Source organism: Ornithodoros turicata, chromosome 4 (genome assembly GCF_037126465.1).
Source record: "Ornithodoros turicata isolate Travis chromosome 4, ASM3712646v1, whole genome shotgun sequence".
NCBI lineage: Eukaryota > Metazoa > Arthropoda > Arachnida > Ixodida > Argasidae > Ornithodoros > Ornithodoros turicata.
The window spans coordinates 17,705,737-17,731,808 of record NC_088204.1 but is presented as its reverse complement, the minus strand read 5'-3'; the positions used below and the strand labels follow the sequence as shown (position 1 = coordinate 17,731,808).

Genomic DNA, 26,072 nt, shown 5'->3' with positions numbered 1-26,072 from the left:
GAGGTCTTCAGTATGTGTTATCTGAGTAGCCTTTGTTCCGACTGCGCGTCGAACAAAGATGCGCCCGTTTCGCACCCAAACGAATTGGCCGACATCCGAGCCTGCCACAGAAGCTTCCTATTTTGAGGCGTGAGATTTTCACATAGGAAGATTTGTTCGTTGCGCACAGTTTGAGAATTCAGTTTCAGTTTACTTCGCTGTCCAAGTCATGCATCTCTCGTTTTTCTATCTTTGAATTTTATGATGACTGGAGGTGCATGGGCATTGGACGAAGACGGGAGCCTGTGCATTGCATCGTAGTCCACCCCTGTCAGCGGGGGAAGTTCTAATTTCAGAGCAACTTCGTTAACAACGTCCAGTAAGACTTCTCCCGCCAAGTAGGGAAGACCACGTATCTCGATATTATTACGACGGCCGTACTGGTCAAGCTCGTTTATCTGCACCTTTAGCTGACGTATTTCTGCGTTACGTTGATCACCCGAATTATCGATCTGATCAAGACGTATATTAGCCTCTTGTATAGAAGCCGAGTTGCTTTCGACCTGCGTAGCAAGATCATCATGCTTGTTGGACAGGGAATTTATTTTGTCCTCTAGTGATTCAATTTTTGCGATGACGGAAGTCAATTTCTGTCCGTTCCGAAGAACCTCCTGCATGATGGCTGTCAGAGAGGGATCACAAGTAACGTTAGGTTCGTGCTGGTTCGATCTTGATCTACTCACAATACATGTGGGACATGTCCATGAGTTCCGCTCTTCAATAGAGAATGCCTTAAGTGTGGTCTTAGTAACGCCCGAACATTTTCCAGCATGATAAGTATTCGAGCACTTGGAGCAAACCACAAAAGCACCATCTTTACTGAATGGTTGCAGGCAAGTTAGGCAAATGTCCGATTCTCCAGAAGCCATCGCAAAAGGATCACCACACAGGATGCAGTCAGGTGGGGAGTATTTACAGAAGGTTGTATGTGAAAATTCCTCACCTAGAAAAATACGGAGCAGGGTGTATAAGTGACACGCTCAACAGTGCTCCCCACAAGACTGCAGAACGGAGCTGTGCTGTCAGTCCTTATGAAGCATCTTCTGTGGTGTAATGACGTCAGAAGCAACGAATGATCCGGTTATGAAGATCCACGTGTTGTTGTTGTTATCGACGCAGGCGGTAGGATGGGCGGGCTCAGCACGTATCTAGAAAAATACGGAGCAGGGTGTATAAGTGACACGCTCAACAGTGCTCCCCACAAGACTGCAGAACGGAGCTGTGCTGTCAGTCCTTATGAAGCATCTTCTGTGTTCAATTTCTTATTGTATAGTTTAGCTCTCGAAGCGTCGGATAAATTTTTCAAGTGTCTCAGCTCATTTGCTTATTTTTATTTACCGCATCTGACGCAACGCGCTCTGTTTTAGGCGAACTTACTCCGGCTTCATTGAATAAACAGCCAACGGGCGCGACGCTTTCTTTGAACTCATCTAATTGTAGCCGCGTCATTACACAGCTAAAATCAGTATTGATTCAACGTGTGACACATAATAATTCTTCTCCTGTCATGTGACCCCCGTTTTCTCTGGGTATACGACACGCCCCCCGACCCCATCATGTCTGTGTCACCCCAGTATGGGAGTTTTTCTTGTTTCCTGCAATGCAGAACAAAAGCGTTCGCAAAGACTTCCCAAAAGTTTGCGCGCACGACGTCAGCGAGTTATATCCCTCTCCCTATACAAACTTTTGCACAATGGTCTGCTCGGTACAGGGCCTGATACGGGAACGCTTAAGTATATAGAAACCCGCGCCAAACCAAACTTGGCTTTATATCGGACGGTGTGCTATCGGTGTGAAGGTCCCAATAGCGTTGAGAATGATGGGTATGATCTGGTGTGTCTTACTTGCATCGGTGCTTCGGGCTGTGCAAGGTATGTCGTGTATTTAAAAGCGTCCCGTCCACGTTTTACGGGGCGCTATCGTCCTACTATTTTTCTTTCCTCGCATTCGGTGTTCATGACAGAGAGAGAGGGAGGGGGGGGGGGGGTAAAAATGGTTATGTCAGAAGTTGGACATGTATAAAAAAGGACATGCTGTCCTGCCATTCATGGGTTGCTCGCTAGACGTACTTTTTGCGACACTGCGAGCTATGGTTTACAGTTACGTTTTTTTTTTATTGTTGCTGTTACGATTTTCAAGTCACCACAGTGGTTGCTTTGCATGCGTTCTTCTTCTGCTTCGTACCCCTCATTCACACGCCATTCCATGGAATATTCCAGCCGCAGTTGCACGAAACGTCACAGCTTTCTGCTACCACGTTACTTCGAGCACTAAACGTCGTGTCTTTTCATGCTGTTCTAACCATGGGGAATATCCTGCAGCTCAGCCACAAGATATTCCGTCACAGACGACAGTGCCGATTTGTGTCGTCTACAATATGCGCGGTTCGCGACTCCCGGTATTCCTCATCACTCAATACTCTTCATTCATATTCCTCGCGATATTCCCGTCATGACTATTCGTGCTCGTCTAACCATGGAGAATATGCTGCGGCTCAACCACAAGATATTCCCTAGCAGACGACAGGGCCGATAGTGTCGTCTGCTATGCGTGCAGTTCTCGACTCCCGGTATTCCTCATGACTCATTTCTCTCCATTGGTATTTCTCGCGATATTCCCGTCATGCTTTTCCATGCTCTTCTAACCATTGGGAATATCCTGCGGCTGGGCCACAAGATATTCCGCAGCATATGATGGAGCTGATGACGTCGTCTACGTCTATGATTCAATGACGATGAGCGTGAGAGACGCACAAAGGCGCTTAATGCTAACCAGAGAGTGCAACCCAACCCGAACCCGAACCGAAAACTGTTATTAACCGTTATTTTTCGCCGAACCGGAACTTAACCTAACCGAAACAGTCGACGCCATTTTGGAGCTGAACCGGAACTGAACCGTTAAAAAAATTTCGGTAACCGGTTCAAATAACGGTTCATATGGGACTAAGGGCGAAACCTTGCATGTTGTGCACGAACATAAAAACGATTTCTTTCGTTTTTCCTTTTCTTTTTCTTTTATTAGTTTTGTAGCCTTCCTCTTAGCTGCCGAAAAAGTCGTGCCCTGCAGGCCTTGGATTTTCTGGTGTGGCGAAATAACAACAACGAAGATGGCAACTGAAAACCGTTATGACTACACGTGTGGGGGGGGGGGGGGGATATATTTACTAGACGAAAAGGAAACAAAAAACGGGGGAAAGGTCAGCCAAACGAGTCGTCGGCTTGCTATTCCAGAAGTAAATAAATAAATAAAGAATGAAAATTAAGAAATAATAAATAAATAAAAAGAAAATGAAAGAATTAAGGAAAGAAAGAAATAGGAAGGAATAAGAAATAAATAAATAGAAAAATTAAGAAATAAGAAATAAATAAAATGAAAAGAATTAGGAAATAAAGGATAAACTAACAAATGATGAAAGAAGGATGAGGTAGATTAAAGACAAAGATGACAAAAAAAGATGACTAACAAACGGTGAAAGAATGATGAGATGGATCACAGAAGATTTTATTTTTTTTATTTTTTTTTATTCATTTATAAAATACTACAAACCCTGAAAGGGTCCAAGTAGGAGGGGCACAGAAAGTCCAAAATAGTTTACAACAAGACACATATGTCACATCATGTAACTGCGTTTAAGCCTTTCACAAATGCCGTGACAGAGCGGTGTGAGACCTGAGCAGATGACAGAGAATTCCATTCTTCGACGGTTCGAGGAAAGAACGAATATTTAAAGCAGTCAGTCCTGCACTGGAATGGTTTGAGTGCGCGCTGATGGCTTAGCCGTGTTGATCTGGGTGCGTGTGGACTGATATAGTCCTGATGATTGATTCGAAATTGACCATTGAGTAAATGAAAAAGAAACTGGAGTCTATGGGTCTTTCTACGCTCTTCCAGCGGTATTAAGCAACTCCGTGCGTAAAGAGGAGTAACTGAGGTGAGACGATGGTACGACTTAAAAATAAAACGTAACGCTCTCCTTTGAACGGATTCAAGAAGTCGAATATTCGCAATGGTGTACGGGTCCCAAACAATATCACTATATTCCAGAATAGGACGAACTAATGTTTTGAATGCCGTTAACTTAGTATGAGCTGTGCATTCACGAAAATGACGTTTTAAGAACCATAATTTCTTGTTAGCCTTCTTTGTTATGTATTGGATGTGCTTATTCCAGCGCAGGTCTGATGTAAGAAAAACGCCCAGGTATTTGTATTCGGAGACCGTTGAGAGATTCACTGAGTTAATACAATAATTGAAGGTGAGCGGTTTCCTTTTGCGAGTGACACTCATGACCACACACTTATTTATGTTAAGAGGTAACTGCCATGTCTCACACCAGTCAGCCATTTTGTGCAAACAATTATTTAAACATGCATAGTCATCACCGCCATTAATCTCCTTATGCAATACACAGTCATCGGCAAAAAAGTTCATTTTAACATCGATACCCATACCAACATCATTTACAAAAATTGAAAACGACAAAGGACCCAGGACCGAGCCCTGGGGAACACCGGATGTAACTGGTACGAAGGACGAGTCGGCGTTATTCGCATGGACAAATTGTTTTCTATTGTCAAGGTAGTTGGAAAGCCAGGTAAAGAGTTCATCGCTTACAATTTCCTTCAATTCTAATAATAATTTCCTGTGAGAGACTCTGTCGAATGCTTCAGCGAGATCCAGAAAAATAACGTCGACTTGTCCACGAGCGTCTACAACTTTGGCAAGGTCATGGGTAATGTTCACAAGCTGCGTCACTGTGCTTAGACCGCGGCGAAAGCCATGTTGACTGGTAGAGAAGAAATTCTTACTTTCCAGATATTTTGAAATATGCTTATATACGATATGTTCTAATACTTTACTACATGTGCTCAGAAGGGATATCGGCAGGTAATTTGCAATATTTAGTTTGGAACCTGTTTTAGGAATAGGAACAACCTTGGCTACCTTCCAATCGTCCGGGAGCTCCCCACGGGTCAAAGATACGTTAAAAATAAGAAAAAGGTACTTGGTGCACCACTCGGCGTACCGAGTTAGAAAAGCATTTGGGATGCCGTCTGGGCCTATGGCCTTCTTGCCGTTTAAGTTAAGAAGTAGAGTAAGGATTCCTTGCTCGCTAATGCTAAGTCGTGGCATTGGTTCTGTGGGAAAACTGGGCACAGATGGTAAGCACCCGTCGTCAATGGTAAATATGCCAGCAAAATGTTCATTGAGTAGAGAGGCTACGGAGCAGCCGTCGTGAACAATATTATCGCCATGTGTTATCATTATTTGATTATCTTTGTTCGGCGAGGCGTGCCTCCAGAACTTGGATGGGTCCGATGTTAGCAGATTATGTAGTGTTATGTTGAAGTACCTTGTTTTTGATTCCCGTATATCCGCTCTCAGTTCAGCACGAAGCCGCATGATATCAAGAGATAGGTTCTTGTCGCCCTTCCTAACTAATCTTTGTAAATGAAAAAATGGCTAGGAAGCAAGCGAGCTGGTGAAGATGATGCATAATGTAAAAAAACCCCGAGACTAGGGAACACGAAGGGACAGACACAAACACGAAGTCTCAACGTGACTGAACGAAGACTGACTGTGACGTGACTGAACGTGACAACGAAGTCTCAACGTGAGACTTCGTGTTTGTGTCTGTCCCTTCGTGTTCCCTAGTCTCGGGGTTTTTTACATTATGCATAATCTTTGTACTTTCCTTTTCTTATGAATTATTGAGCGAGTTATCCATGGATTTTCGGAACGAAACCGTTTACGTCGTTGGGGCACGAACTTCCGGATGCATTCGTACACTGTTCGTTTAAAGAGGTCCCACAGGGAGTTCACTGACACAGATGAAATTGCTAGGGCACTGAAGGTATCAAAGAAGTTGGAAAGCTCATCCATTACACTATTGTCGTCTGCCCTAGAAAAGTAATTAAATACGCGAGTTGTTAACTGCTGCCGTTTTTGGTGAAGGGTCCCAAATTCTAACAGTACCATCCTGTGGTCCGATATGCCTTCAAGGATGCTGCATTCCGCTTCTCTAGTAAATATCTTGTTTGATACAAACATCAAATCCAATATTGACGAGGTAGTGCCCTGCGTTCTCGTAGGCTCCTTAACGAGCTGGAGTAAATTGAACGAGAATGTCATATCAACGAGAGCGCGGGAACATTCATCGTTGGTCAACGCAGCGAGAGCAGACCAGTCAATGTTGGGCAAGTTAAAGTCACCACCAAGGATTACATAGGGATGGCGGGCAACGTGAGTGTTTATATAATCAGACAGCTTATTCAGAACGGATATGCCTGCAGAAGGAGGCCTGTAAAAGCCGCCTACAAGCAAATTTCCAAATGAAAGGAACAGCTTCACCCAAACCATTTCGACATCAACAACTTCCGGCAGCACAATGTACTCAATATTTTTTTTAGGACAACAGCGACGCCTCCACCTCTAGAGGATCTATCCTTACGAACAACAGTATAGTTGGGTGGAATTATTTCATTACTTTCAATATCACTGTGAAGCCAAGTCTCCGTAACAATGAGCACATCCGGATCATGAGACAAAAGCAAACTTTCTATGTCTACTATTTTGTTCACCATGCTTCTGGCATTTATATTAAGAACCCGAAATTTATCAGAACCAGTCTTTCCATTAAGTCAAGCTTTATTAGTACTGGTCAGTGGTGCATCCTTTAGATGACTTTACTTACATAAAGATGACTTTAAAAGGAAAGCATGAAGTTAATGCGTTGAGGGTGAGAGTGGGGCACAGAAGAATCAGATTGCACGACTGAGTTCACAGGCTGTTCATAAGACCTGAATCTCTCAAGAAAGTCAGAACTGCTTTGGTCACAGACCGCTGTGTGTGATCTCGTACTGGGCCGAGCAGAGTGGCCAGAGAAAAGTCCGTGCACCGCAGCTCGAGTAGGCGTCCTCTCAGCGTGGCTCGAGGGGTGTCGAATCTGTGACAGTCGAGGAGAAGGTGTGGAACATCAGCTTCAACAGCGCAAGTGGGGCATTTGGGCGACTGGAGAAGACCCATTTTACAGAGAAGTAGAGGTATCCTGGCAGCATTAATGCGTAGTCGGTGTAGAATGGACGTTTCTTGACGCGAGCAGTGGTGTGTGGCAACGAAATCCATCGACGGGTCGATAGACCGGAGATGGTCGTTCAGTCGGACAGCGTGCTCTTGAAACTGCCGAGTGCCGTTATGATGGAGTCGCTGTGTCTGTAACCGACAGGATGAGGCTGAAAGTGGTAGGAGACAGTTATTGGAGGTGCCGTCCCCATGTGCCCGACGTGCTAAGGCGTCTGCGCGGGTGTTACCGTGCAGGCCGGTGTGACTGGGTACCCATTGGAAACACAGGCTATGACCAAAGGATAGAAGTCGGTTGTATATTGTGACTATCATGGTGTCTAGGCCGCCGATTGTTCTGGAACAATAATTTGCTAGAACGTCTAGCGCAACCTTACTGTCCGTGAACACAACCCAAGCGCCAGGCGGTGATACCGCTATGTGGTTCAACGCGGTCAGTATGGCGAAGAGCTCGGACTCAGTAGATGACGTTTCGTAGGGGAGCTTGTGCGCCACTTCAAGGTTCTCATGTGGCATATAAAAGGCTGCAGTAGATCCGCCTTAAGACACTGATCCATCGTGTACACAGGGAGTCGTTGAGAGTACGCTGAGTTAAGGTGCTCCAGTGTAAGTTCGTGAGCAACAACGGGAGGTACAGAGTTTTTTTTCAGAAGACCAGGAATGTGGTCACATACAGGAGGCCTGCGAAGAGTCCACATTGGCGGGGCATAGGAAAGCACTGATGGTGTGGTGGGGAGGTGCACTTTCAGGCGGTCAACAGCAATACCAATGCTGGAGTCCGGACAGTCAATATCAATGAGCCGAAGATGATGGTAAGGATGCTGTGTGAGGTACCGCGCATACATCCGGAGTGTTTCCACGTCTCGTAGGACGCCTGCTGGTGTTTCGCGTGCCTCTGCCATTACAGAATAGGTCTCTGTCGTTCTCGGAACTCCCAAACAGACGCGGAGGCTTCGGGGCTGAATATTGAGAAGCTCACGCTCTCCGGATATACTGAGGCCGTGTAGAATAGGCAGGCTGTAACGCAATGTGCCTAGAATCAACGCTGTGTGCACGTGACGGAGGTTAGCGCATGAAGGGCCCCACGACGATCCAGCAATGCAACGTAGAGCATTTACAAAACCGCTGGTCTTGGTGGCTATTGTTTTCACGTGCCGGGACCACGTCATGCCTCTGTCTAATGTCAAGCCAAGGTACTTGCAATGAGGCACAAAGTCCAGCGGTGTCCCACTGACGAACAATGGATACCTTTGGAATGAGCGTCGGGTGAAAGCAATGGAAACGGTCTTAGCAGGAGAGACCGATAAGCCTCGGTCGGCAAGGTATTCTACAATAGAATCCAAGGCGCATTGTAACCGGCGTTGGACGGTGTCTCGACGGGTGGCAGAGGTCCATATGCAGATGTCGTCTGCGTACAAAGTGATGCGGGTATGATCACGAAGCTGGGCGGGAAGCGAAGCCATTATAACATTATTATAACAGCTGGGCAGGAGAGGGCTCAATACACTTCCCTGGGGGACACCACGACGGACGGGATGGAAAGCGGTGTCACCTTCCGTTGTGCGCACGAAGATGCGTCGGTCAGCTAGAAAGGCCTGGATCCATGAGACGGCGCAACCTCCTATTTCCGCCTCTCGTAGCGTCGCGACGATGGCGCGGTGCAACACGTTGTCATAAGCTTTCTCTACGTCGAGAAAAACTGCACGGTGAGGTCGCCTTCAGCCTTTGCTTGTTGGACTTCAGCGACGAGATCGAGTACGTTGTCAATTGCTGAACGTCCCTGACGAAAGCCTGCCATCGCCTCAGGAAAAAAAGCGCGTGCTTTCCAGGTACCAGTTCAAGTGGCGGAAAACCATGCGCTCCATTGTCTTCGCAACGCAGCTTGTGAGGGCAATCGGGCGAAAGGAATCAATATTATGCAGCGACCTGCCTGGTTTCAGAAGAGGAACAACCATTGCAGTTTTCCAACCGCGTGGAACTTCACCTGTCCGCCAGGTTCTGTTAAAGAGCCTCAAGAGGAGCCGACGCCCACATAAGGGGAGATTCCGGAGGGTTTTGTACGTCACCTGGTCAGCTCCAGGCGAGGTGTGTTGGGGGGAATTCCTCAGGGCAGATTCAAGCTCAACAAGCGAGAAAGGTACGTCCAAGGCAGGGTCTGAAGAGGAATCCAGCACGATAGGGATATCACGTGCAGAAGACAGCGCAGAAGGCTGAGGGCGTGGTGAGACGTGCGCAGTACTCTTCAGCGATCTGCAGAACTGAGCGCCCGGAAGGTAGTGATAAGGATAGGAATGGGTTCCGCTGAGCAACTGGGGCAGAAAGCCCCCTGAGCACGGTCCATATACGAGACATCGGTGTACGGGGTGACAAAGATGCAGCGAAGTGCCGCCAGCGGTCGCGCGCTAACTTACGTAGACGCCTTTGAATTGCCTTCTGGATCCGTCGAGCTTCAGTTTGGTGAGTTGGAAGTTGGGTGCGACGAGCTCTGCGCTCGGCGCGACGACGAATGGCACGGAGCCTCTCATATTCGGCATCAACCGCAGAAAAATGGACGGGGACGCTGCATCAGTGATTGCCCGAGAAAAGCCACTTTCACTGTCGGGCGTATTGGCGGCGAAAGTGGATTCGAGAGCAGTCCTGTAACTCTCACAGTTGGTCCGCTTGATGCAGTGACTAGCGTGGGGCCGGCGGGCGCCACGGATGTGAGCAGGTGGTCACTCCCGAGCGTGTCTACGTCAACGCACCAGGTGAAACGATGCGCTATCGATGCAGACACGGCTGTTAGATCCAAGCACGATTAAAGTAGTGCGCCTTGTATAAAAGTAGGGGAGCCATCATTGAGAAGCCTAAGATGAGAAGCACTATAGTGCTTCTCACGTGGATATATATATAAGGATTAGGGATCAACGACAGTTTCGGGTGACATTCATGAATTGACATATATTAAAATAATGTACAAATCAGCCTCAGCTACACAGTGTTTCCACCTAACCGCAGACCTGATCGCTAACACATAGCACGTGTGAGCTTACATAAGCCCCTTAGAAAGTAAAGGGCCAGCCATCCTCGTCGCCGTTTGTGTGAAGTGTCTGTGGAACAAACACAGAGGACGGCCAAGTGCAAACAGAGATTTCCACCAATTGGCGATTCTTAAATACGATGTCAGTATGGTTGTTCTTACATCTTTTATTTCGAATGCACAAAACAAACCAGATTGGTATGTTTTTTTCATTCTGACCAGATGCTCAATCTTGATGTGCACATAGCGATCGTTATAGCTATCTTTCAAAACTTGCGCGCTCATTCCGTCACGCGCATTGGCCGTCAACCGGGGAGCACGAGCGTTTAGCAAGCGTTACGGGATAGCGAAAAGTTCAAAATCTAGCCCATGGTAGCACGGCGGCGGTCAGCGATAACACGATAACGCGCCTTTTAAATAAAGACCACGGACTCAGAATCGCACCATTCCAATCAAACTTAATTAACGTTGCTGATTAATTAATTCATTACTGCTTAACGTCGTCGTCGTCGCTGTTTCGCGTCTTCACCTTGGTAATCAATAATTTCAATGACTTAGATGACTTATGCTAACGTAGTAGGCTTGGTTTACTGTTATATCCCTGCCAATATTCTGCGAATAACCTGGTGGGTTAGTTAACCACCGCGACATGAGTTGCGATCTGGGACAGTCAATCCAAACCGGTAAGTCATGGTTATGCTCCTGTCGCAACCACTACTATAATCTTGTCTTTTATATCGTGCAAAATCTTTCAAAATCTTGAACGACCGTTGACGCCTTCATGCCCACTTCAAGCACTGTACCAGACAAACGGAAGTGTGCTTTAACCTGTCTGTTGTGCTTCATTCCCACCTTTCCCCCGTTTTTTTTTTTTCCTTTTCGTCTAATAAATATATCCCCCCACCCCACCCATGGCCTCTAACCGGCTCGTGAACCTAACCGTTTGAAAAAAAAAAAAAAAAAAAAAAAACGGTGCGAACCATTATAGTTGCCTTGCGGAGCTGATCCGGAACTGTACCCTTATCGTCGAACCTAAACCCGAACCGAACCGATAAACGTCTCGGTTCGACTCTCAGATGCTTCCCGATAAATTGCCACTGAATTTTTCAAATTTCTTGTTAGCGCCGCGAAGCAACTGTGGCTTATGAACGGCGTACATATGTGGACAGATGGAGAGAAGACAGTATAGGCACGACTGGGGGACAGCGGGGTTAGTATGCGGCCTGGGCTGACTTAAGGGGGGAACTGTGCCGACATTCGTTTGAAAAGTTTACGGAAAACCCAAGGAAAACCTCAGGCAGCACAGCCGGCGGTATTCCAACGCACCACCTCGCAGTCTCCAGCACGACCTTGGCTACCACCAGCGAGTGGGACACCTCTAGTACAGGGCTATTGGGAATGAAGATGAGGCTTGTACTCAACTCTTGTGCAAGCGGGTCCAGGGACGGTACGCACAAAAGTTGAGTTCGAGACTCAGACCCAATCTCAACAGCTTCATCATCGCTTTCCGCACGAGCAGCGAACGCATGCTCAATGCACTGCCAAGGCTATTGAGATTGAACTAGTCATGTCTCGCTTAACCGGAGTTCAGATATCCGGAAAACTCGTTATCCGGACTAGTATATTACCGGGAACGAGCCTTCCAGGACCTAGGTCATTCCGATTCGCGTATCCGGAAAAGTGTCAACGTCCTCTGTCCCTGACATGTTCTGTGTTCGCATTTTACCGGAAAATGGTCACATCTCACCGGGGCAATCTGTGCTGTTTGACTCCCCTTTCTTCAGAGGTCACTCCCTTTTGGCGTGTGTGCGGACACAAGGTAGAGATGGTACACACGATAGGCGGAAGAGGTGCCCTGTATCTACCGGGCGCAAAGAAATCAGCATGTGAACGTCAATGTCCAGGCCGTCCGAAAGCATCGCCTGTCTTTTAGCCTATACCGAAGAGATTTGCCAAAAGACAAAAACATGTGCGCTGGAAACACTTTCTGAGGCACTACCCATCTTTGAACAGCAGGGTGAAGCTACGGGTGCCGTGTGTCTGTCAAACTTCCGTTACAGGCGTGCGTACTAATTTCAAGCAGCTCACTTCGCACGAAGTTTGAAGTAGCTATCTTTTCCTTCTTTCCTTTTCTGGAGCCATAAAGAGGTCTCCCATAGTTTCCGGACTTCCCCGGAAGTTTGCCTGGTACCGTTTTCTGGAAATTCGTTATCCGTGACGTTATTGTTATAATCGTGACATGACTGTAATTGGGCACGCATGGCGATTGACATTGAGAACGCGTTCACTGCGCGTGTAGGAAGCACTGCCAAGGCTTTTCAAGCGGACAGGGGACCCCTCTGGGCTGAAGGCTGATTCACATTACTCCGTTTACGGTTGCGTATAGCGTCTTACGTGTACCTTCGTTCCATCCGGAAGCATGTTACGTTGCAATGATTCGCTGTCAGCTGACGTAACCCGGAAGCGCAACCGAAAACGCAGCAGTGTGAATCAACCTTGAGCGGGAATACGGTGAGAATAGCGGTAACCGCATACGACGATTTCTCGACAGAAAAACGGCCAACTTTCCCACCGGCACGACAATTCAACGAAAAAACGGCGGGACCAACCGCATGCACACATTTTCACTGCGGCGGACGGTGGCGCCCTAGCGAGTGTTTCGTTAGTCCGTGTTAAATTTTGACTTCAAATTAACTGACAAATATTTTGCTACACATAGAAAAGTTATAGTGGCACACAGAAGAAGTTCTTGCGGTCAAAGCATATTCGCGAAGCAAGCGCTACAAAAGCGCCCTCAGACAGCAGCGAGCGGATGACAGCATCCTTCCCACTTCCCAGGGGTTAGCCATACGGGCATCCGAAATGCCCGCCACTGGTCCGGCACGCCGCTCGTGGAACGACAGCGCGTGGAGCGGTCCTATTGGCTGCCGTCGAGCGGCCGCTTTCGCTCTTCAGCGCTAACCGCATACGACGAATTCCCGACGGAAAAAACGGCCACCGTCACCGTTTTTCCGGTGAGCCGACGCGAGCAATGGGCACTTCACCGATTTCTCGACGACAGCGGTGGACAGAAAAATTCGCCGAAGAGCGGAAGCGGCCGCTCGACGGCAGCCAATAGGACCGCTCCACGCGCTGTCGTTCCACGAGCGGATGTGCCGGACCAGTGGCGGGCATTTCGGATGCCCGTATGGCTAACCTGGGAAGCGGTAAGCATGCTGTCGCCCGCCCGCTGCTGTCTGAGGGCGCTTTTGTAGCGTTTGCTTGGCGAATATGCTTTGACCGCATGAGCTTCTTGTGTGTGCCACTGTAACTTTTCTATGTGTAGGAAAATATTTACCAATTAATTTGAAGTCAAAATTTACACGGTGTCACGAAACGTCCTCTAGGGCGCCACCGTCCGCCGCAGTGGAAATCTGTGCATGCGGTTCATCCCGCCCTTTTTCCGTCAACGGTTGTAGTGCCGGTGGAGAAGTTGGCCGTTTTTCCGTTGAGAAATCGTCGTATGCGGTTACCGCTTTCGACGAATTTTTCTGTCCACCGCTGTCGTCGAGAAATCGGTGAAGTTCCCATTGCTCACGTCGGCTCACCGGAAAAACGGTGACGGTGGCCGTTTTTCAGTCGAGAATTCGTCGTATGCGGTTAGCGCTGCAAGCAATGGGAACGTCACCGATTTCTCGACGACAGCGGTGGACAGAAAAATCCGGCGAAGAGCGGAAGCGGCCGCTCGACGGCAGCCAATAGGACTGCTCTACGTGCTATCGTTCCACGAGCGGACTTGGCGGGCATTTCGGATGCCCGTATGACCAACTTGGGAGCTGGGAAGTACTGGGAAGCATGCTGTCGCCCGCCCGCTGTTGTCTGAGGGCGCCTTTGTAGCGCTTGCTTCGCGAATATGATTTGACCGCAAGAACTTCTTGTGTGTCGCTATAACTTTTCTATGTGTAGCAAAATATTTATCAGTTAATTTGAAGTCAAAATTTAACACGGACTAACGAAACGCCCGCTAGGGCGCCACCGTCCGCCGCAGTGGAAATCTGTGCAGGCGGTTCGTCCTGCCGTTTTTCCGTCGAGTTATGGTGCCGGTGAGAAAGTTGGCCGTTTTTCCGTCGAGAAATCGTCGTATGCGGTTACTACTTTTCTGTCCACCGCTGTCGTCGAGACATCGGCGAAGTTCCCATTGCTCGCGTCGGCTCACCGAAAAAACGGTGACGGTGGCCGTTTTTTTCGTCGAGAATTCGTCGTATGCGGTTACCGCTTTATGCAAACCGGCCCATATCTTGCACTTACGACAGGGAAGGAAAGACGAGAAAACACACAATGATGGTGACACTGATCGAATAAGCGGTGGGGAGTGGGGGGGGGGGGTCTCTTTTATATTTTTTCCCTTTTTGGGGTGGGGGGGGTCGGTTTATGGGAGTAGCCGAATTTGTGGTGTGACGAATTGAACCTCTCCCTATTATTTTTTTTTTCACCAACATCAACAACGCCAACTGATCGAATGCGAGAGGAACAAGGGTTTCGAAGCCAAAAGCATGCAAGACATTCATGACAGGCCTTCCACGAGAACGTGTAAACGCGTGAATTCCCGAGAGAAAACCCGCACAACGAATGAATATTGTCTGCGTCAACTAATGTGCGTCAATGTGTATGCATGCGAAGACTGTGTTGTTTCACAATGAAGCGTGAACAAAACTTCAAATCTACAAAGTTTCATATGGTAAGAAATGCTCGTTTGTATGTACCATGCCAAAATTTTTGACTGTACTCGGAACTGAACACGGTCGCCCCCAGCTCATAATAACACAGCCCCAGTTCACAGAAGGAGCAAAACGACCTCCTGGCGCGTCGACGATACCGACCTTCATTAAACCGCATAAACATCAACCGTAGATGTACGTTGTCATTTCGAGTTGGTTGAAGACAGCATTAGCTTTACGCGCACTTACATTTAGCTTTTTACTGATGACCACGTAACCTACCGGCTTTGTCTATTTCCTTTTTTGTTGTTGTTGTTGTTTTTGTTGTATATGTCACTACTGAAAAACATACTGGTATCATCAGCATAAACAATAAATTTTCCTTCCGGACTTGGGCTGTCAAAACAGGGGCCTTGGCCTAATCTTAAGGCATCTTTGTTAAACACATTCAAAGCTTAATCTCAGCTTACTTGATGGCCTTCGCGAGTACTGTAAGTGCAATTGACGCATACTTAATTTGTTGCCTAGGGAAGTGGCGTAAATTGTGATATAACCGACGAAGGCTAAAACAAGGAATAATGGAAGCTGGCACAAGAGACAAAGAGGTACATAATCAGGTCATAGCCTTCCTTCTAGAAAACAAGAAACGACACTTTAAAGCGCCAGAGGAACAATTTCAGAAGATTTGTCTATTTCACAGCCCAAGTACTCTTCAATACTCGTACGTCACAATTTTCGTCCCAGTTGCACTCGCAGGTCTTTTAGAAAATCAAAATTGACTACTTACCAACTGCGCATTGCTCGTAAAGTACGACGGCGGCAAAACTACGTTGCATGCGGACGACACTGGGTCTAAAGCCAAAGAAGTTGGCTACGTGTCGACTATGTAGCCACTAGGAGCAGCAAGTCTGTCGGGCGCAATATATAGGGACCGTGCGACACCTAAAGGGGGCGCGCTGCTCTGTCGCGACAGCGCCGCCAGTGGCGTTCTTGGAAGTATCCGACGTGATACCACGCCGCCCGTTCTATGCATTCTCAAGTGGAACCGTAGCTTGCGTGGCGACCGCCGTAATTAGAAGGGCTAATTTTCGAAGTGCAAATAATGTGGAACCTTTCTGGAGAGCGAACGAAGAGAATGGAGACAAACTGCACAGAAGCAACCACCGTATTTATAATTAGGGAGTGACTTTTTCGGATTAAATGCCTTTCTCAGATTCGGGGAGTAAAAATCGGGCGCCATTTTTAAATCTGTAATTCGGGGAGAAATCGGGCGATAATTGTGCCTTCGGATGTTATTGGGTGTTTTTGTTTCTCCTCTTGTTTATTAAGTCCTCCCCTAATCTCTCTTTTTTGTTTTTCTGCGGGATCGTGACCTTCCAGCGGTAATCCCCGAAGACATAGAGAGTGTTGACAGACATGGGTGTATTGTTGGGAATGTAAGTGACCCATTCTCGCATGTGTTACACGTGGTAACCTTTGTTCGTCTTCAGTGGAAGCGTCACCTGGGGATTTCATAGTGACTGGAATTCGGGGAGAAATCGGGTTTAACCCGAATTAGTCGGAGTTCAGTTCGGGGGGGAATAACCGGGCGGAATCGGGTTTAACCCGAATAAGTCACTACCTATTTATAATGCATCTAACAGTACGGAAGGAGAACAGCCACTCGCGTCTGTCCGGTAAAAACACCTGTAAGTGATACATCGAGAGGATGGTTATTTGACTCCTCACAAAATCCTGGCTTGCTAGCGAAGGCTATATACGTGTATATTCCTCTGACTCCAGCCCTTTGTAATATCATGTTTTTGACTGAGTCTTGTATTCCTTTCGTCGTCTTTGCACACACATAGCTTCGTCACTGAAATGTACATCGTGCGTCCGTTTTATCCATACAAGTAAACACGTGGGGTCACAACTTATTGACTGAACTTGTACTACAGTTTTTCCAGTATCTTCAGGTACAATAACGCTAAAGAGATCCTCAAAGAAGAAATCATATGAGTTTTTACCTCGGCTACCGCCGTAGCCTTGCGGGACGACAGCTGTGAAATGGTCGGTGCGTAAATACTAAACCTTTTGGACAACGTAGAACTTCTGTTCTCACTGTGAGACTCGTCATACCGGGAGCAATATCGGCTCTGGGCACTGGTGATGAAACACCTCAATCATTATCTCGAAATAGGTTGCCGTTTGGTCGGTGCATTTGACGGTGATACAGTATCCAGCGGCGTTTCACCGTCACGAATGTGGAAACTGTAAATCATTGATCATTTTGCAGGTCCTCATTCAGTTTCATTTAAACTAGAACAAAAGAAATAGAATATATTCGCTCATGTTGTGTGTGCAATGGCTGAACGCGCGTCACAAACGGTATTCGCTGCGAGTCTAGTGACCTCGGTGGTATTGGAGGCGTAGAAATCACGAGAAATGAAGCATCTGGTCCCTAATGATGAGTTCTTTTAGGTGCTGGCACAGTTAGCAATGCAACAGTTTCAGTGATGCCCGCACTTCACATGTAAACAAAGCTGGCTACCCGGCGGCATTCACGCAAGGTACTTTCTCCGGAGGCTGCATCGCGGCGCCACCAGTTTGTCGCACAGTCCCTATATTACTTCAACTTCTTTTACCTCCTACTTGTTTTGCTGCAATTGTGCTGTCAAATTTTATTAAGCGTTCCCTGTCACATTGTAACTTGTTGCGTTGCGTTTACGAGCAACAAGCTGACATTATATTACGCGGTCAACATAAACTGCCTGTCTTCTGCCGGTATCCTAAAGGTAGCGTACGCTACCTTTAGGATAAACAAAAAATTACGGCAATTGCTAGAATTGCTAAACAATGATAGTACTACTTGGTTTGTGCGTGTATTTCTCTTTCATACGTAAACGCCGTAAGCGTTTTTTTTTTTTCCCTCCACTGCTATGCCACAAAAAGGCTCACTGTATAGGCATCACGTACGTATCACTCAGCAGCACTTTTTTCCCCGAGATTTAACAAAAACAACAACCTTATTTGAATGACGATGAGTGGGGGTCTCATCGCCAGGGACGATACTCTAGTCCGGGAGTTGACAAAAACAACATTACTAGACCCTAGATTTCAGAGAAGTAGTCGTATGCACTGCATCACAAATATTACTGGCGGGGCAATCAGGTACTTCAGGTATTTATAGAAATATGATACAAAGACGACATAAAACGTGTTGGTAGTATCGTATCGGGTTAAACCCCAAAACCACAAACACAGAAGAAGGGAACGCAGCCTTTCCCCTTATTCCGATCACGTACCACATGTTCTTCATGAAAGTGACAGGTTGGACGAGTCGGCGAATGCCGAACATAACGAAAGCTTGCTTAGCGCTGTTTCCTTATGTTACTTCTTCAACGATACGCCAGAAACATGCCAGGCACAAGATCGATTTTCTGGGACTAACAGCCAATATGAAACAAGTACGCCTACTTTCTACTCTGCAGGTGCGGTTGTGGGCGACAGCCAGTGCTATGGTCCTCTTGGTTGCATCACAATCAGTTCGGATTTCTACCACAAGCAGCACAGACCGGCGAACATGCTGCCCATGACGCGAGAGCAGATCAACGCGAAGTTCACTCTGTTCACTCGTAGCAACTTGTTACAAGCCGACGTCCTATCTTGGTCATCCACTGAACAAGACATCAAGCTATCTCACTTTCAACCTACGCGGCCCACAAAGCTCATCACGCACGGTTGGATCGACAATATTGACCTCACTGATTGGATGATTGTAAGTAAGCGTGTCTCGTGATGTCCACGCGGTCTTTTCGTGACTGTGCTCAATTTTTTTTACTATTAATGCACCCACAACAGTACAGTTCCTAGAGGGGCGCACTGGCCCGTTATGTTTTCACTGAGATGCAACCATACCAGTCACAAGCATTGTTGTAGAAGTAGCACACTGGTTATTCTCAAATGCTGCTTAACGTAAGGCGTAATCTTGCCAGGAGGAGTTCAAGGGACTCTAAGACTATACGCACCCGTGAACGTATTTCCTTCTCCTTCCTTTCCCTGTGTGTACGTGCGTTCGATAAAGCGCCGTGTTCGTTATACTGTCGCATGTATAGTACGAATCCTCGTAGCGGTATATGAAGGCTGATGAAGATGCGATAGAAAGTCAGTGCAGCATAGGCGAAAGGAGGTGGTGCTGCCAGATGCTCCAGAAAACCTGGTGGATTGCATAGTGTTAAGTTGTTCAGTGTATGAAGGTTTCCATGCAGTAGAAGACAATGTCTTGTCATGAGAATGATATAAGACAAGAAGGGAAGGTGTTGACGGAGGTGACATTGTTGACTATTTGTTAGTCCACTGCCTTACTATTCCTAATTATGCCCAACATAGTTCTGAAACTGTTGCAGAAAATGAAGGACGCCTACCTAGCGAAGGACGACTGCAATGTCGTACTGGTCGATTGGAAAGATGGAACGCTGCAGTCATATGTCCATGCAGTGGCCAACACAAGACTCGTTGGAGCCGAAATTGCCCTGTTTGTCAACAAGTTAAAGGTAAGATACGCCCATTAATGGTTTGGTCGGTCAATTTACTGATAGAGTACCAAACAATGTTTTAGGCAAAGTACTACGAGTACATTGCAGGCTTCTGGAACGAACGGAAACCCTGAACCGAAAACCGAAAAAAAAATTGTTGTTTTTGTGCGAACCGGAATGGAAAGAAAACCGAAACCGAAAGGTTTTATGCTCCGGAGGGAAACTGAAAATATGTTTTCGGCTTTCGGTTCAAATGGAAAATTGAACTATTTGGCTCGCAAGGGTACGTAACGCAAGACCTCAAGTGCACAATACATGGCATCCATCGGTGTTTGGGTAGGAAACTCCAGAAACCTCACATTGCAATAATGTGTCAGAGCACAAGACGGGCTCGTTTTTATTTTTTTATTTTTTGTCTATAAGGCACATGGTAGGACCTTGTAACCCCACTCTTTATTTCTCTCTCTGTTGGAAAGAATAAAGGTGATTATTTTCGCTGCAATCAGTTCTCGTTAAACCATGTGAAACTGAATCGGTTCGAACCTGCTACGAACCGTTACTTTTTTACTCAGGAGCTGAACCAGAACTGAACCGTTTTCTTTGAACCGAACCGAAAACCGAAAAAAAAACGAAACGAATTCCGAAACGAAAGCCGAACGAAAAAAAATTGAAGGTTGTACGCCCTGCTACATAAGCTAAGCTGTTTCAGAGCGGTGCATGTCACGTGATCTATCTCGCCTAGTGACTGCTGGTTCCTACTAATGAGTTTCGTATACCCCCCAGCGAGGTGTACACCCTCCCTGGCGGAGAGAGTTCAGTACAGCTCGGCTACCAATTCATGTACACCCCCCCCCCCCTCCTTTTCTTTTTTTTCCATATGTCGATTTCTGGTCAGAAGTACTCCCATGCCGGCGAAGAGATAAAGAGATAAGATAAACGCACGTGCAACAGCATGAACACTTGATGACTCATTTATTCATTCCTATGCCGAAAAAGGATAGTGAGTGCAATATTGAAGATCATCGCCCGATCTCGTTACTGTCAACGTGATGTAAAATATTTGAGCGTACTTCGTATTCTCACATGTTTATTCTTCTTGGGAACAACCATCTGATTAGTAATGCTTAGTATGGTTTTAGAAACGGAGCTTCTACTGTACTCTTGTTAATCGACTTCATTCATTATTTGTCCTTGTTTAATCAGGGTAGGAAAGTGAACGTGATTTTCCTAGATCGCGAAGAGGCTTCCGATAAGACGTCACACTCTAAACGCTTAAATTGATTGAATAATATCACTGTTGATAAAAATACAGTCCGTCTACAAGAATCCACGTCTCCTTGCACGCATCAATTCGCGTTTAGCTATATATGACAGGAGTTTGTAATCTGTGACAAGAAAACATCTTCGTGCTTAACTGCTAGTTCAGGTGTCCCGCAAGGGTCTGTATTAGGGTCCTTATTACTCCTGATTTACATCAATGATATAGCCGAGCATGTTGGAGTCAATATTAAGCGGTTCGCTGACGACTGTATCTTGAATAACGAGGTACCCTCGCAAAACAATCAAGTGTAGGCCTTCAAAACTCTCTAAACTCAGTGCTGGCTTGGTGTGCAGTACGGCAAATGTCAATTAACGTTAACAAAACGGGGGCTTGCAGATCGCTCGGAAATACAACGTCCGTCACTAACACGTTAACAAAAGTGTGACCTGCAGGCCGCAACAAGCACACCCACACAGGACGCCCGTAATAATAATGTAGTGTTGAACACTATTAAAGTATATAAATATTTAAGGGTCGTTACTGCAGACAATCTCCGCTGGGACCAATAAAATCGCCATAGGAAAAGCTACCTCTAGGTAAGCGTACCTATGAAGAACGCTAAAAGACGCCGAAGATAAAACTAAACTGCTTGCCTACCAAGCGCGGTACGTTTTATCTTGGTCTACGTGTCAGTTATTTGGATTCCCAAATGTGCAAACGAAAATTCAACAAATCGAAACAGTTCAAAGAAGGGCCATCCGTTTTGTGCGCCATAAATATTCTCGCTGCGAGTCTCCGTATGAACTATTCTTGCAAAATGGCCTTCCTCAACTTGCCCTTACAGAAACAATGTGCAGCGACTCAAAATATTTTAACTGGTAGTCGACATCAAAATCTGCCTTAAAGGGACTATCGCATCCGGAAACTGCGTGTGAAACCTATACGATAATGTTCGTCGCCGCTTCACAGTCAATTTCGAAAGTAGCTCAGATATTAAATAAACGAGTTTCAAAGATTCGCACCTCCTCTACAGCTAAGCAAGCACCAACGATCGTGACACCGTACACACCGTCATTCAGACACGCGAATAGAAGCGCAGCGCAGGCGATTGTCCTTCACCTCGTCATTCACCTCGTCAATCTCACGAAGTGAAAAGACCTAGGTAAATACGCTGACTTTCGCTTTCTAGTGTGAGTTCTGACGCGACCATATTGCGTCACTCCTGGCTGTACGAACACGTTCGACGCGAACAAGAAACAACATCCCACAACCCGATCACAAACCCTGCGCGACCAGCAGACGCCGTACACCTTCCCTAGCGCCTGCCGGTCGGTCGCCAAGGGCAACGACAAGGGCCCCGCAGCCGCTCCCTGAATGGACTTGCCCGCGCCAAAGGTCGCTCTCTGATTGGACGTGTCCGTGTGACGTGACGAGAGAGAGAGATAATTCCGGAATACCATCAACGTCCCTTGTCTGCTCTTGCCATACGTTACGTCAAACTGCACAGCAACAACTCCACTAAGTCGCGTCGGATTTTTGACGTTGATATTAGTGATGGACGCGGAGTGAAACGGCACTATATACGTAGTTTCGGATTCGATCGCGACGGATGCAGAAAACGTCATCCATTCATCTGAACGGTCTAGACTGAATCATTCCTAACACGTTATGCAGTATAGGTATGGGTTCCGTATACCCGAATTATCTAAAAAACTTGTTCTGTCGCCCCCTCGCCATAGCGAACTTGAACCGGCTACCTGAGAGCGAGGGTCAGTCACGAGGGACGTTATTATCCTTTGTAGCGGCTATTTCTAACGGTTATTTGTGTCAAGGCTAGCTCATCCGCATTGTTTAGTTTACTTATTAACTTATCATCCGTATTGTTTTGTATGTGATCGTTTTGTTCTTATCCAGCGACGTGCGCCTTATTTATTTATTCAATTCTTTGTTTTCGTACTCGCGTACACGCTTCTGGTTGGTTGGTAAAAAAAATATAGAGATGTTAGCCCTACTATACATTAGGCCGGCTACTGCGGTACGCTTATAATAGCGAGGTCTGGCTACCAATGAGTCTAAAAGGATGTTTGTTCCACAGACGCTTCTCGTGTATCTGTTTGCCGCTCCTTCTACGGCAACTGGTGCCAGACGTATCCTAAAATAAATAAACCAAAGAATAATAACAACAACAACTTTACTGTGAGATGATGAATGCTAAACCATTTGGTTTAGCATTAGGATAGCATTAGGATTAGTTGATAGGAAATTACCTATCAACTTGCCTGCATCCTGTTTCCTTAACATCATTAACAGCTGCGTTTATTTTGGGACATGTTACAGAACACTACAGGAGCCGATCCAAGGACGTTCCACGCCATTGGACACAGCCTCGGGGCACACATTATGGGTTACTCCGGGGAACGAATCAACAGGCTAGGTCGTATCACAGGTACGCTGCTTCACTGCCTCTTCTACTTTTCTTATTGTCGCCTAGCGCCGCGAAGCAAGTATGGCTTAGAACGGTGTACAGGAGCAGACATGTGAGAAGGAGGACAGAGGGCAAGAGTGGGATGGGGAAAGAAATATGTGGGGTGCAAAGATCGTTTGAAGCGTTTATCAGCTCCAGTCTATTGTGGAGATTTCAGGGTTTCATTGGGCTATCTATCAATAACCACGCATCTACACGAGCTTATTCTAGTGGAAGAAAAAGAAGAAGAGAAAATCATGGTCGATCCATTGGTGGATCCGATACCACCACCATTCTAACTTGAAAATCCGCGAGCACGCTAGCGGACATCCTCTACCCCGCCGGTTCTTCTGGCGAACGTACACTCTTAACTCGGTACCCTTTAGTAAAGGGTAAAAAATCGCAATATTTTACCCTCTATTTCAGAAGCTACCAGGTACCCTCTAAGCAGTACCTTTTATAAAAGTTACAACGAAACCCACTAATTAGAGGTTACGGCCTTGAATCCAGCACCTGCCCGCAAAGGTTACGCCAACGTGCGGCTTTTTATACAGGATGTTCATTTGTATTTGCAACAGAGTAGCGCTCATTTGGCAGGTGGGTTATGTGAATTTTTGCTAATTAATCGATCCGTAGTTACAAACACATGCGTCAGGAAATGTCGGAAATGTTTGTAACTACGGATGGGTTAATTTGCGAAAATTAACATAACCCAACTGTCAAATGAGCGCTGGTGTGATGCGAATAAAAACAAACACCCTGTGCGTGGGATATCGACAGACATTTACAGAACACACCAAGGTACCAAAATGAACCAGCAGAAAAGGAGATCTTGAACAGATGTATATTACAAAAACAGAAGTCTGTCGACAGGTGACACATTGTGCACAAGTGCGATTCTGATGTGAGGAGAAACTATGGTCGCTTTACCATGTATGTGGAAAAAAGAACTATCTTCTAAGTGAGAAGCAATGCATAAAAGTGCGAGGAAGCCAGCGAGTCAAAACAACTGACCTGTGTTTGCTAAGCTGAACAGACCCAACGAAATGGAGAATTGCAGCAGAAAAAAATTTATTCCACATTCGTGTTGCAGAGGCAAGCGCAAATGGCAATACAGTATTACAAAAAACGCACACAACCTTGAGGAATATGAGTGTACAGTAACGCAGGAGACACTACATTACTGCGTTATCAGCGTTGGAGGCGCTCTGGGACGAGTTTGTGAGGTACTGCATTGCGCTGGTGACGCTGTGTGAACCTGCATGTGGGATCCTGGGAACAAAAGTTTGGGCAATGAGAGTTACGGAACCATTCAAATCCGTACAAAGCACAAGGTACAAAGCAGCATAAATGCGGGAAGGCGTTCACTCCGCGATTGAGTCTTAGAATATCGTAAGAATACAACAAGTAGGAAGCTGCGAATTATATATCTCGATGCATATATCCGCAGCTCGCAAAATGCACGCCGGTGTATTGACTTGGCGACCAAGTAAGAGCAGAAAAGTAGCAAGCGTAAGTGGCGTTCATATGCAGGACCGTAAAACGCTTGCCATAATCACAACAAACATCCGCTAAGAGCTCTTGCTATCAAAATAACGCACGTACCTAGCACAAAATGTACACTTACCCAGTGTATGAAGTGTGTGAATTAGGGCTGCGGTGGAGACGTTCGTTTTCGGTTAATATTGTTTGCAATCTTCGCACTCACTACACTTTCCCCTGAGAACACCGAAAATATCCTTGTTTGCTAGCAACATCTAGCTTTTCCGTTGTTCCTGGCGATACTATGATAAACGCGAGGAAAACCACTGATTAAAACAGATTACACTTGTTAACGGACGGACGACGAGCGTTAAGCGTTTCAAGGAAACCGCTCTCAGTGTGGATAGACCTAGACCAGGCTCGGCTACGCAGCGAAATCGGAAATCTTGGTGGTTGCGGCATTGACAATGGTTTTCCACCCTTTAGAAAGAAACATACTATCAGTATTCCAGACTGCGAACTTATAATCTGTGTTCATACAGCATTGATAACATGTAGTCGACGTATAGATGACGCTGAAACAGATAAAAAATAACAGCGTAGATTCGCAACTGTCGTCTCGAATGGGAGGCTGAAACGCGGCATTATGCTGAAAAACAGAAGGAAAACAAACGATAAGAAACTAACAAAGATATTATCGTTGGAGATTTCGCTTAGAAGTTACAGTGTCGGAGTAGAGGGTACATTTATAAGTTACAATAAGCTGTTTTTGTTTTTTCCGAGATGTAACTTCTATTCGTGTTGTAAAGACATGACTTTGGTCGCTTTTAACCTCTAAATATACGTTACAGTGGTGTAACCTATAAGAAATCTCGAAATCTACGTCTATATAGAAGTTACATGTTTCTAAAAGTTACAATAAAAGGTACGGGTTTAAGAGCGTACCGCCAAAGCAAGAAACCTCATTCTCTTTCTGCAGAAGGTAGGCCTTGCTCAACGACCCATCTAATACTTTGCTCTCCCCAACGAACTCGTGCACCCTCACCGCATCCCCATCCTTCATCCTCCTCTATCCTCCATCCGTCCGTCCTTTCTTTGTGTTTTGTATTCTTTTTTTTTTTTTGGCTGTAGTCGTGACGACGCCCAGTTCTGTGTGGCCAACAACAGCGAGCCTATCCTGCCATCCCCCCCCCCCCGCACACACTTGAAAACCCTTTGGGAACTACCCTTCACGACTCTCAACGACCCTTCATAAACGCTATATAGAACCCTTCATACGACCAAGAGCGCCGCCAGGATTTTTCCAGGAGGAGACAGGGCAGAATGTTTGGGGATGCGTCAACTGCGCCCGTAACTATAGTGTCTCGACTCAGAAACCCTACGTTTCTAGAAACCCGGGTGCAACGGTCCCCTTGCCCCCCGCCCTCCCGTGATGGCGCACATGCACACGACCCTATCCACAGCCAAATGAGCCTCTCGTACGTACTTCCTCCAATTCAGCTTGACAGCGCCGTCT

At 46.5% G+C, this 26,072-nt stretch overlaps 1 protein-coding gene across 1 annotated transcript in view; it reads left to right on the top strand.

Moving 5' to 3' along the window:
* Nucleotides 1-1,819: 1,819 nt before the first annotated feature.
* The window catches only part of LOC135392760 (pancreatic triacylglycerol lipase-like), a 37,533-nt gene continuing 13,280 nt past the window's right edge, over nt 1,820-26,072 (top strand). The window contains exons 1-4 of the mRNA XM_064623475.1: nt 1,820-1,910; nt 18,306-18,592; nt 19,221-19,367; nt 22,948-23,056. Coding sequence (XP_064479545.1) covers nt 1,856-1,910; nt 18,306-18,592; nt 19,221-19,367; nt 22,948-23,056 — 598 coding nt within the window. The 5' untranslated portion in view covers nt 1,820-1,855. The remainder of the gene's footprint in view (nt 1,911-18,305; nt 18,593-19,220; nt 19,368-22,947; nt 23,057-26,072) is intronic.